Source organism: Lactuca sativa, chromosome 9 (genome assembly GCF_002870075.4).
Source record: "Lactuca sativa cultivar Salinas chromosome 9, Lsat_Salinas_v11, whole genome shotgun sequence".
NCBI lineage: Eukaryota > Viridiplantae > Streptophyta > Magnoliopsida > Asterales > Asteraceae > Lactuca > Lactuca sativa.
The window spans coordinates 88,773,502-88,786,615 of record NC_056631.2 but is presented as its reverse complement, the minus strand read 5'-3'; the positions used below and the strand labels follow the sequence as shown (position 1 = coordinate 88,786,615).

At 34.7% G+C, this 13,114-nt stretch overlaps 1 protein-coding gene across 2 annotated transcripts; it reads left to right on the top strand.

The window, feature by feature from the left end:
- The first annotated feature begins 547 nt into the window (after nucleotides 1–547).
- Nucleotides 548–3,273, top strand: LOC111882018 (guanylyl cyclase 1). Of its 2 annotated transcripts, none has more exons than XM_052767266.1 (10): nucleotides 548–1,037; nucleotides 1,388–1,632; nucleotides 1,720–1,844; nucleotides 1,930–2,041; nucleotides 2,126–2,200; nucleotides 2,271–2,359; nucleotides 2,456–2,520; nucleotides 2,620–2,692; nucleotides 2,793–2,868; nucleotides 2,967–3,273. In XM_052767266.1, exons 2-10 carry the CDS (start codon nucleotides 1,474–1,476, stop codon nucleotides 2,991–2,993), a joined length of 801 nt encoding a protein of 266 aa, XP_052623226.1. In that variant the 5' UTR covers nucleotides 548–1,037; nucleotides 1,388–1,473; the 3' UTR covers nucleotides 2,994–3,273. The 2 variants fall into 2 exon arrangements, with proteins under 2 accessions (XP_052623226.1, XP_023734156.1); XM_023878388.2 differs by having other exon boundaries at nucleotides 550–928.
- The last annotated feature ends 9,841 nt before the right edge of the window (nucleotides 3,274–13,114 follow it).

The window sequence follows — 13,114 nt, the reverse complement described above, 5'->3', positions numbered from 1 at the left end:
TGCATTAGTTTTGTATGGAGGGCTTGTATGGGGCGTATTCCTACAACAGTGGCTCTTTCCAAGAGAGGTATCAACGTGTATTATATTTCCTGTTAAATGTGCTTCATTGGAGTGGACACTGTGGATCATATTCTCTTGGATTGCCCGATTGCTTTTGATTCCCTATGCTGAATTTTCAATTGGTGTGACATTTCCATCCAACGGTTCCTTTCGATTTTAGATTTTATTAATTTTGCTGCCTCATAAGGGAACTGTCCAAAAAAGAGAAAAATATTTATTGCTATTTGCTATGGGTTACTATGGTGTATGTCAAGAACGACGTTTGGTTTAACATAACCCATGTGAACTCTTCAAAGTTGGCGGATAATATGATTGCTATGGTTTTTATTTGGTTGGAATATAAGGGTAATTTTGGGAATTATAGATGAGAGTGTTGGGTTTGCTTCCTTTTAACATTTTGTAAGTTTGTTTTGTTGTTTTTTTTGTGTTTGCTTTCTTTCCGTGAGGCCTTGGTTTTAATAATATCCAATGACTTAAAAAAAATAATAATACAATTGTAAGTAACATACCAACTCTCTTATTATCTTATCAGCGAAGTGGATCTATTACCATTTGGATGCACTTTGACCTGCCCGAGGCATATGATCCGACGAATTCCGAAGGAGTGGCGGGAGATCCGATACACGTGACTGAGAGGCGATTTCTTTTCTTTGTAGTTTGTAGCAATATAATACTCCATCATCATCGACATCAACCAATCAACCAATCCTTTTTCTTTTTGTTTCTTTCCAACCGAAAAATCGCTTTTGCAAAATTAGAAAAAGGGTTTACGGCAACCCGAAGATCTCGGAGGAAAAAAAGGTCAAAATAAAGAGTAGAATCAAAGCCTTTTCAGATCATCACTCAGTTTCAACTTCCAATCCAAAAGGTTTTTATTTTTCTTTCTTCTCCATGTACTCTTTATATTCGTACTAAATTTCTGCAATTCTTCTTTTAATATCAATCGGCAAGTTCAAGCTCTTCTGGAATCCCGTCAGGTGATCTGAACGTTTTCCTGTATTTGTTGACTTCATTTTGGCCTTTTAGGTTTACTTTGTTCATCTTGTTCGTGCAATTTAGGGGAGTTTCTATATCGTTTCGCAATGGCTTCTGATTATAGTTCGATTTCTTCGACTTCCGTTCATAATCGAATAAATTGCAACGTTTTTGTTTTTGTATATTGTTTCTAATTTTATTCATAGAATAGTAATAATTCTCTTAACTGCTCTGCACCTTTTTTATTAGGGTTTTTATTTATTTAGTTAACATAATACCTTCAAGAGTAAATCATTGGTGTTGTAACTTTGTATAGCTTAATGTGAATGCTATTTTTTACTATATGATGCAGGAAATAGTATAATGTATACAAATAGAGATCTCACATCAACGTGAGTAAAGTTTGGCGATTTAGAAACTACAACAAGTTCTTCATAGATGTGGCCTTTACACATCTTCTTAAACAAACTACTGAATGGAGGATATAATGTTCATGAAGATGATGTAAATTTGGATGAATCAAACAACTTCAAATCAGCATTCAGAAACGAGAAAAAAGGCAAGAAAGATTTATCGATCCAGTCACACTTCATTGATGTAAGTCTATTTACTGATTTACTCATACTCATCAAAAAATTACATTTTCTTGTAGTTTCTTATAGTTATGTTCATAATATTGTATAGGTCCCACATATAAAACAAGAACACACATGGGATTGTGGCCTTGCTTGTGTTTTAATGGTTTTAAAAACCCTTCACATCAATCATTATGATATCGAAGATCTTCACGCATTTTGCAATACAAATAGGTATTTTTCCTTTTAAAAACTCTGATTCTTTTTTAATTTTCCAATACAATGTGTAATTGTTTACCATTTTTTTTTTAAATCCCAGTATTTGGACAGTGGATTTAGCGTATTTACTGCACAAATTTTCTATCAACTTCTCTTACATCACTGTAACTTTAGGCGCTAATCCGAATTTTTCATTGGAGTCATTTTACAAGGTAAATCCTTATATTCAAATTTTATTTAAATAAATTGCTACTAGTGTTTTCATCTTTTAAAATTAACCAAAATTGATATTACAGAAGCATTTAGGTGATGATATAGTAAGAGTAAATATGTTGTTCAACAGATCACGAGAAGCAGGGATAAATATAGAGGTATGCCTCTCAACTTTCACACACAAGGGTAAAATGGTCATTTACTCATGTTCATATAATTTATTTACAGTGTAGGTCAATCAACGGAGATGAAATTGCAGTATTGATTATGTCGAGAAAATATATTGTCGTAGCTTTGGTTGATCAGTTCATTTTGAGGTATAATTTCTGTCATAAAAAAAATATAAAAAGTAAAAATTTATTGACATTATTATTTTACTTCACTTTATTTATTTAATCTTTTTATTTCTTTAGTCAGTCGTGGATAGAAGATTTTTATATATCAGATTTTTATATCGGTACCTCTGGTGGTTATACTGGTGAGTGAAAATACTTGAAAAATTAAAAATACGTATCAAATATGTAAATGTGTTGCAAAATTCTATAATTATTTTAAAAATATTTTAATGATTTTATAGGTCATTATATTGTAATATGTGGCTATGATGCTGTTACAGATGAATTTGAGATTCGGGATCCAGCTATTTCTAGGTATTGTTTAATTTTAACTTATTATTATAGGGGTATAACTTAATCCCAATTTCCAAATTTACCCATGAAGGAAATGATAATATTTGGAACTATAAAACAGGAGTCGAGGGACAATATCGTCAAAATGCTTGGAAAAAGCTCGCAAATCTTTTGGTACAGATGAAGATATACTCTTGGTAATAATAATAATAATATTTTGAGCAAAACCATTAAAAATTTTAAGTTTATTTATTTATTTTTTTATCCATGACACGTTTTTGGATTTTTATTGCAGATTCATCTAGAGAATGTAGATACTTAAAACAACAATATGACGAGGGCTTATATGTAATTTTTTCAAAGTTTGATGCCTAAAATGAACTTTTACCTAAAGTACTTTGCATTTTTCAAGGTATTTGTTTGAGTTAATTTGGCACAAGCATTACATATCAATAGGTGCACTTTAAAGTGGTTATATAGATATGAGTTAACAGTATTTAGCCAAAAGGATTATTTGTGCAAGTTTTTGGAACCATAAGGACCATTTGTGTCAAAAATTCATATATGGATTATTCGGGTAATCATGAGGACCATTTATGTAATTTTGTCTGATAAAACATGAAAGTTGGATTAGGGACAAAAGTTTTTAAATTTCCGATGACAATTTTACACAACTAAGTTACCAAAAAATTTGTAGCCAAAACTTATAAATGGAGGTCTAAAGCCAATTATGTGACCCAAGCAGTTTCACGACAATAATCCATAAAAAAAAAACAAAAAACTACAATAGTTTCAGCAATTTCAGACATATTATACTTTTCTCTCTCCCTGAATTGCCCAAGTGTAACAGACCAATTTTTCCCAACAAAAACTATAACATAATAATTCATAATCCTTCTAATAGTAAATCCCAAAAAGATAATATCATTGTAACCATGCAAAATCTACTTTCTTAGTTTGAAACGTCAATAATATTATGTTTTGGTAGTCTAGGAAAATAAACTCCATATTTACATATTTAAGGGGTAACTTGACTTGTAATAACCGGTGTATTAATAATGTGATTTTATTTTTCTTAAAGTGATAAAAAATCAAATAAAAAATTCCGAGTTACCTAAACCACCACCCTTAGGCCCCATCCAACCATCTTATAAGGGATTGAAAAGCAAAAGGCACCATGATGTGATGGCCTCCCATAACATTCCAAGATCCTGGTTCATCTTTGCATCACCTCCATTCTTCAAGACCAAAGAATTCAAAATTGGAGTTTGATTTGTGAAGTAATTGCAGTGTTCTAGGGTTTCAAGATAGGAGTATGATTTCTGAAGGTCTAATGGAGATGACGCTAGGAAGAAGGACGTTGGTCAAGGAAGAGCTGGGACAGTGGGTCAGGTTTATGATTTTTCCGATTTGGGTTTCGATCTAAAAGAAGATTTGGAGTTTGATTTATGCCTTTCTAGGGTTTTAGTATTAGAGTTCGATATGGATCTGTAGGATGTCATTAGGTTTGATTTTTGTAACATCCGAATCATCGAGATATGAATTTTAAAAGTAAAGTATGGGTATTGGTTGGCCACAACATTATGGAGGCAACACCTCAACGTGGCAGGTCTGATATGAGTTGTGCATCTTAAATGAGCGCCACGATGAGGCGATATAGTGCTCACGATGTGGCAACCATTTTATGTAAAACCCTAATTTAAGGGTTGTGATGGCTGGGGTTTTCACACCCTCAACCTCCATCACCTCCCTTTCACTCTCATAGAAGTCCTAGCCTCCATTGTTGAAGATATTACGCTTTTGTTGGTGTTTTTGTGTTTTGAAGGAGAAGGAAGCTCACTTGGTGTATAGATCTAGCTTGCAAGCATCATTGTCATCATCTATCTTATATTGTGGACCTTTGTAGGTATTAAAAATCCAATCTTTATTGTTCAATGTCTCTAGATCTAGGTTTTGGTCCATTTTCTTCAAAGATAAGCTAGTTAGAATGGTGGGATTCCATAAAGTTAACTTTATCAATCCTTGAGGCCCCCCTTGGAGAAGATAAGGTTCATATTTAAAGTGTGTTGGTGTTTTGATCTTCATGCATGAGATTTTGGTGTTATTCTTCATTTTTTACCTAACTTAAGCTATAGACTTGCATTGGACATGTATGACTGAAAAACATTGATCTTTAGGTTGTAATGGAAGTTAAGAAACCTTCTAGAAGGAATGAACAAACGAATTAATGGATTAAGAGCCGAATCCATTAAGATGAGAAAGTACAGTTCAGACGACGTGGCAACTGGGGGATTCACAACTGTTTTGGATGGACCCTGCCACGACGTGGAAGCATGATTCCCACGGCTTGGCAAAAGACTTGTTTGGGACTAGGATTTTGGACTGGCACTAAGCTCATCAGCTATGAAGTGGTCATGGATTGGCCAAGACGTGGAAGCCTGCTGAAGTCACCGTTGACCGTTGACTTTTTGAGCTCATTGACTTTTGGTCAAAGTGTTAATTCTAGAGTGTAAACTGAGGTGTGACCTTGTGTGATTCGATCAGGTGGATTGTACCTGTTTCTTGGCGTTGAGCTGAGATTTGTATGACTTTGTGAGAAAGGTTAGTTTTCCCACTATATTATGTAGGATTCTAGTTGTATTTGTGATACTTGCATGGAAGACCATGGAGGTAGCCCATGTCATTTGTACGAAAGACCATGAGGGTAGCCCATGACACTTGAATGTAAGACCATGAGGGTAGCCTATGGTACTTGGATGTAAGACCATGGGGGTAGCCCATGACATTTCTGTTGGATTAGTTTCTAAGTCCATAACTATTTTGGTATGTACTTGACCCGATGGTGCATGGTCCTTTTGGGTTGCCTTCACCAAAGCAACTTGATAGGATGAATTATGGAGAGAAAGTATTAAATATGATTTATTAATATATTATGAGAATAATATATTAAAGGAGAAATCATATTGTTTAATTAATATTAGTCAAGAATTAATTAGTAATTAGTTTTGTGACTAAAAGAGATTAATTAAACTTAAGGGACTGGAATTGTAATTATAGAATAATTGCAATTTGGGCCATGGATTGCCTTTTATTATAAGGTGGACGAATTCTATGGGGGAAGCCCATATGAAATCGTCCAAGGCCTTATGAAAAGGAGTCTATGGGTTGCTTAGGGCTTAAGCAACCAAATTAGGGTTTCCTTGTTAGATAACCCTAATAGCCTCACTATATATAGAACCCTTAAGGCTCAAAAACGTGGGGAACTTCTTTTCTAGGGTTAGAACACGTTTTAGGCAGCCTCTAACCTCTCTCCTCTTCATCCTCTTGTTTATGGTGTTGGTCAATTCAAGGAGGAATTGGGATTGTTATTGCTACATAACAATCAAGGTAACATTATAAACTTGTTCTAATATCTAATATGATTACTTGTATGCTAGAATTAGGGTTTATAGTCTTGGATAACATGCATGTACAATAGAGAAACCTAGATCCAAGCATTAGGGTTTGTATGAGCACATAGGATGTCTTATGACCAAAACCCATCAGTGGTATCAGAGCCTAGCTTGGTTTCAATTGTATTTATGCATTGTATAACTGGAAAATTCGTTTTTTGGGTTTCTGGAGGCTGGACTCGCCGAGTCCATAGCTGAACTTGCCGAGTCCATGCTGACTCAACGAGTCAACTCGTCAGATGGAGGGTTTCTCGGGTTTTCTTGCTGTTTTTGCTTATGGATTGTTACCTTATCATGTTAGATCAATATTAATCCGATTATATGATATATTTGACTATAATTTTGATCTAATTGAAGATATTTATCAATTAATAAGATAATTGTTTCCTTATGTGATAATTGATTAATTATTTTGGTTAAATTGATAAATTGTTTTGCAAGAAATCATTAAATAAATCAAATATGGATAATTATGTGATTAAATGTTAATTTGAATTATTTGTTATTTGATCCTTGTTGTTATGAAAAGTTTCATATTTTGCCCTTTAGGTTTTATAGTTTAAATTTGAACCCAAAAGTTTTGTTGTTTTGAAATTTAAATAGTTGAAACCCTAATGTTTTGAAAAAAGTTTCAAAACTTGCCCTCAAGTTTTTGAATTTAAATTTTGATTAATAGTTTAATTTTGATGTATATTTAAATTCTAAACCCTAATGTGTTGAAATGTTTCAAAACTTGCCCTCAAGTTTTGGAATTTAAAAGTTAATTAAAAGTTTAATTAGGAATGTTAAATTCTAAAACTCTAGTATTGTTTTGAAAAAGTTCAAATCACACCCTTATGGTTTTATTAATTAATTAAGGAGTATAATTAAAAGAGGTTTAATAAATCCATAAAAGTTTAGGTTTAAAATTTAATTGAATTAAAAGTATAATTGTTAAATTTAACCACCTAATATTTTAAAAGTGTAAAATACACCCTATACTATATATAACATTAAAAGTCTAACATTATATATATGTATGAGTAAAAGTCAGTCTTACCGTTAGTAGGCCTCATTCACGAAGCTGGTCTATAAGGGGTGTTTAAGGAAATTGCCTATAAAATGGCGATTGAATGGGTATCCACTCTTACCCACCGCACTCTTGACTAGTGGAAGGTCGTTAGCCGAACGGGTAGGATAGGACGAAACCTTCCATTATAAGTATAATGAATTATAAAAGTAACTAAATGTTTTCAAAATTCCCAATCTTAGTTACTTAGGCAAAAGTGAATTGATGCAATTCCATGAAATTACACTTTGTGCCCTTGCGAAGACGTTAGTGGAGCGTGTGTGGTTTACCGGCACACTAAATGGTTCTAAGCAAAGGTAGAAAAGGGTGACTCAATGTTCGTCATAGTTCGGTGGAGCGTGTGTGGTTTACCGGCACATCGAATAGATGACTGTAACATGTGAGGGCACCATGTAAGTTTGCATGGTTATTCACACCCGCTTTGTGATCCTCGGTATCCCAGTCACAAACTAGAGGGGCATATCGAGATTTAAACATGCCATTGAAAGTTCAATGAATCTCAAAGGATCTAGGATTTTTCATAGATTTAAAACTTAAATTCTTTTTTCGTTTTTCATGGTGGAAATTAGTGAATCGTCATTCACTTACCTTCAAATATTCTGCAATTAGGGTTATGACATCCCTCTCCCGAGTTGTAGAATATTGTGTTGGGTCCTAGCCTTAGTATCTCATTTGGGTGATTTACTAAGGACTCAATCAATCAACTAACTTGAATTCTTTTTCTCCCGTTTTGTAGATGTAAAAGTTTGACAACTATGGTCTTCTCAAATCCCGTGGAACAAGCATTCCACATGAAGATGATATTCAATGATTCGATCGAGGAACAAGAGATCATGCTTCACTTCCTCCTCCTCCAATTATTCTCCCTAACCCACAAGTTCAAAGGCTTGAAAAGTTCAAGATCACTCAAGCCCTTTTGGCAAGTAAACATAAAGAAGGAAAGTCGGTGTGTGCACACGTCCTAGGGATGAAGTCACACATTGATAGGTTAAGAATGTTGGGATCCGTTGTCTGTGAGGAAATGGCTGTTGATTGGGTTCTTCAGTCACTTCCTAACTCATATAGTGAGTTCGTAAGAGAGTACTATATGATGAACTACGACGAGACCCTTATAGATCTCACCTATATGCTTATTGCTGCTGAATCAGCAATGATTTGGCGCAATAGAAAAGCAAAGTTGATTGGTGAATCTACCTTCGAGACCTCTATGGATATAGACAATGGCAACGAAAGACATGCTATGATCGAAAAGTTTGATCACCAGAGAAAGGCAATGTCTGAAGAAGTTCTATGTCATGTTCCAAAAGAGTCAATCTGCTTTTATTGCCAAGAGAAAGGGCATTGGAGACGAAGCAGCCCCATTTACCTAAGAGATCTAAGAGATGGGAGAGTCAAAACGTATGGCTCTAATATAGGTAAAATCCATTAACTAACTCTTTTAAGCTTCTATTCTAGATTCTTAATACATAATGTGATAAGATTACAATTGACGTTTTGTAGGATCGAAGAAAAGAAAGGAAGCTTAAGGGAAGAAGTGAGCAGAATCTAACCGTGAAGGAATGGACACTACTAGAAAAATAGCCTTTTACGACGCGCGAACCATGACACGCAGTGATTTATGATACGCAAAGGTGAGTGTCTAAAAAATAATGTCATATCTTCCAAAATTTAAAGGATTTCAGATGCGCATTTTTGCATGCCTTAAAATTAGTGTCTAAACAAAAAAAATAAAAACACGGAGGGCACCTGCGTGTCGTCTACGACTGTCGCTTTATAAATTTTAATAGAACGCGCGCGTTCCATCCGGGGAAAATGAAATCCCAAAAACTTAAAATCCCCGCCTTCCTTTTTTTCTCCCTCCACTTTAATTTCCTTAGTAGCTAGGGCTTTTTTCAAGAACTTGCCCCGATTATGCCCTCCTGTACTGCTCGTTCTCTCTTCAACTTCCCTTTCTCTCCTTCTCACTTTGACAAACCCTTTCTCTTCTTCTCAGTTCTCGATGTCGACAGCTTCTCCCACCTCCGACGTTTCTCTTGGTGTTGGCGCCTCCCACCTCTGACCTCCGTCTAGCCCCGCCCCACCGTCCAATGCTTTCCAGCGTCACCCAGCCGATGGAGCCCCTCATCTCCGACAATCTCACCTCGCCTGCCCTTGCCAGCAACATTAGGTCCGGTGACCTTAGGGTCATTGCTTCTATTGCTCAAATTTACAAGCCCTATGTCTTATTAAGGTATGTTTTTCTTGATTCTAACTTCTCAATGTTTTCGTTCTTCTATAAGAACCCTAGCTTTGCTAAATCTCTTTTTCTTTCCGGCTTAATTTCTCTCTATTTCATTTACGATCGAAGGAACAAACTTCCGATATTTGGTGAAACTAACAATCGATGATGTGTGATTAGGTGAAATAATCGACTAGGGTTAACAATCGATGTCTCCTACCAGGGTCAAACCCTTGAGATCGAGGGAGTTCTTTGGGGAAATCACGTATAATCGATGCCTAAGGAATTCATCGTCAATGACAGCTGGAAAACGACAATGGCGGTGAAAGATTAGGAGTCTGAGAATCGCTTTCATTATCTTCAAAGATTTCGTTAGTCGTCTTTTCTCATTTTTATTTCTCATCTCAAAAATCTATGTTTGTATGTTTATTTTAGGGTTTTATTTTGCGTGTTATTCAGCCCCACTCTTGCTCTTTATCCACTCAGGTAAGCTACGGTTTTATTGCAAAAACTGCTATGTGTTTTGTACGTAAAATCTTTTGATCATTTGTTTTTGGTGGAGTTTAAAATTAAGAAATCATGTCTTGAGTTGTTGGAATTCTCTTTACCCATAGTGCTTTGGCTTAATATTGATATTTGATTGTGCTATTTGACCATATACCATCACAGGTTTTCATAGGTTCACTAATGTGTGATCAGATAATGAAAGAGTTTTAGAGGCTACAGTTGTTTAAATAGTTCATACAATGGGCTGATGTGTGTTGTTATAGAAAGAAATAGACATCAATATTGAGTAATTGATTAGCTTATGGTGAGGATGTTAAAACTTGAAATAAAACCTGATAAATCTAGTGCATCATCTGTCCACATAAATAAATAAGTTCTTGTGTCTTCTTACCAAGCCCATGGGCCCCTCCCCAAATTACCTGTTGTGAAAGGGAATTAACTGTTGTGAAAGATGAGATTCATATATTAGGTTAAATCATCCCCTTATTACATGCTGAAAAAGATGCAAGAGCCTTTGTGTTGGTTGTTATCTTTTCCTGTAAAATTAAAATAACTCTTTTTCAATCTTACACTTCAGAAGCTTAAGTACAATAGACATGAGGTAAAATTGATATAAGCATATATATATATATATATATATATATATATATATATATATATATATATATATATATATATATATATATATTCCTTTGTGTTGGTTGTTATCTTTTCCTGTAATGAAGTTGTTTGCTTTTTGTTTGGAAAATATTGGTTTTAGAAATATAATTATTTTTCCTGTTCTATGACGTATAAGTACACCCATACTAAAATAATATTAATATTTTTTTTATTGTTGTTTAAAAAGCCGTAGGAGAGGTTTTAGATGGGATGAAGCCAACCTTGGTGAAATTGAAGCAAATAAACATGTAAGACAGAAAATCACAGAACCCAAAGCTCCATATCATCCTATGATGCATGATACTGATGGTATTATACATATCCCACATTCCATTAAATTTAAATTAATTATTAATTTGTTATGTAAATTAATTCAAGTGTTGTTGACTTGTTGTAGGATCTTTATCTCCTATTGGGGGATCTGATAGTTTCCTTGAAGGAGATGATAACAGCAACATCAGACTGAATGCTGATGCAATTCGTTCAACACTGAATGAGATGGCATCTTCTAGTAGCAATAGTAACTCCCATTCTGGATGGACATCTTCAGATGATGAAGATGAAGCAGATGTCATGGATCATGATCTAGGTTCTTCCTACTTCCTTCATCTTCACCCTTTTGCTTTTCTTTTATTCAAAAAAAATTAAAATTAAACTGATGATATGATGAGGGTTCAGATGATGAAGGTGGGAAGAGTGCAAGAAGCTTTAGGGAGAAAAGAAAGGCGCACTATGATGAATATCGCAAAGTGAAAGAGTTACAGAAGAAGGAATCAATGAAAAAGGATGATGAAAAGCAATCCATTGTTGATGGTGTGGGAGATATAAATATCAGTATGCACTACAAAAGATAAGGACACGCAAACATGTTCTTTATTTCTCATCTTATTGGATTTATTTATAAAATCATTATTAAGTTATCTGATGAGCTTATTTTGTACATCAGAATGCAATTCACATATGAAATTCGAGAGGGTAGGAGAAAACGGGTTCTCTCGGTTGCAGGGAGTTTGGATGCTGCGGGAGATTGTGATCTCGATTGTAATGAAGATACTAACAGCTTTGTGTTTCCCTTACGTGTTGTCACGAGGGGTATTTACGGTATTTTGTTACATGTTGGTGGTGAACTCGGGTGTTTACAGGTTTGCATGGGTGGGGTGTATGACTTTTAGTATGGTAATCGGTAAAAGGTAAAAGGTAAAAGTAAGTCGGCATTATATCATATCATATTATCATATATTGATATGTTATCATATATGAGTGGCTATTTGATCAAGGTCAGTTGACACAAATATATAAAAGTGGGCTCACTCTATTATGATCTTTTTTACTCAATTGTCACATTACGTTTGGCCCAAAGTGAGTAGGCTTCAACAAATATTTTCTTTTTTTTGTTTTATATTTGGGACAATGTTATTAAATATTATTTGTATTTTTGTATTCCCATGTTATTAGGTCCAAACCATGTATATTTGAATTTGTTGATTTTGGAGGTGAAATGAGACGAGATATATTTGCGTGTTTTCCAATCGGGTGACACTGAATTGGGTTTGTCATCAAAGTAAGGTTTGATTTAATCTCTTCAATCCTTAACACATTGGTATGTCATATGTTAAAGTTGACTCAATCAGTTCGTGTTTTTGTTGTAAATTGTAAATTGTAATTCAGGGGATTCTTGGTCCATGTGCATCACTTGAGAAGGTTCATATAGTATTTTAAATAATGTTGACTCTTTGTTGACTTATTGTTGTTTTTTGTGCAGAAAGGTGCTTTATGTTCTGATACTAGTATTGGTCAAGGGGGGTACTATTACATGGAAGGTGCTTCAATACACACTTGCTTACTCCATTGTACACAAACTAAGGAAATAGGAAAACACACAACGGAAATTGGAAAGCGAATGAAAATGACAAGTGATTTTGTGTTGTGTTTACAGGGTTGATGAAAGCAAATAGCTCTCAAGTTAGAAGTGGAAAAGAAAGCTCAAGCCGAAAGAGATAAGATGCTGAAAATGCAAGTGTTGTATTCTTCATTTCAATTGTTAGTATGAAACATAGAGTAGATTAGATGAATGCAAATTTATATATTGTAAGAAATAGAATTGTATGACATTAAAGTTTATTCAATGGATTGTATTTTTTTGTATATGGTATTTTATTTCTATTAAATATATATATTTTTTTAAATATTTAAATTTACGATACGCAAAAATGTGTGTCATCTTCATTTATGCCATGAACTTTCTTGACAGGGGCTTTCTTGATACGCATTGCGTGTCATTAACACGCGCGTCGTAAGGTTACGACACGCGAATGCGTGTCGTCTTCCTTTATGACAGGGCCTTCCTTGATACGCATTGCGTGTCGTAAACGCGCGTCGTAATTGCGCGTCGTAAATGAGCGTCGTAAATGCGCGTCGTCTATAGATGACGCGCAAAAGCGCGCCGTCTCTCTTTATGACAGGGCCTTCCTTGACGCGCATTTGCGCGTCGTCTGAGCCTTTTAAGACGCGCAATGAGCGTCGTAAAAAGCTGTTTT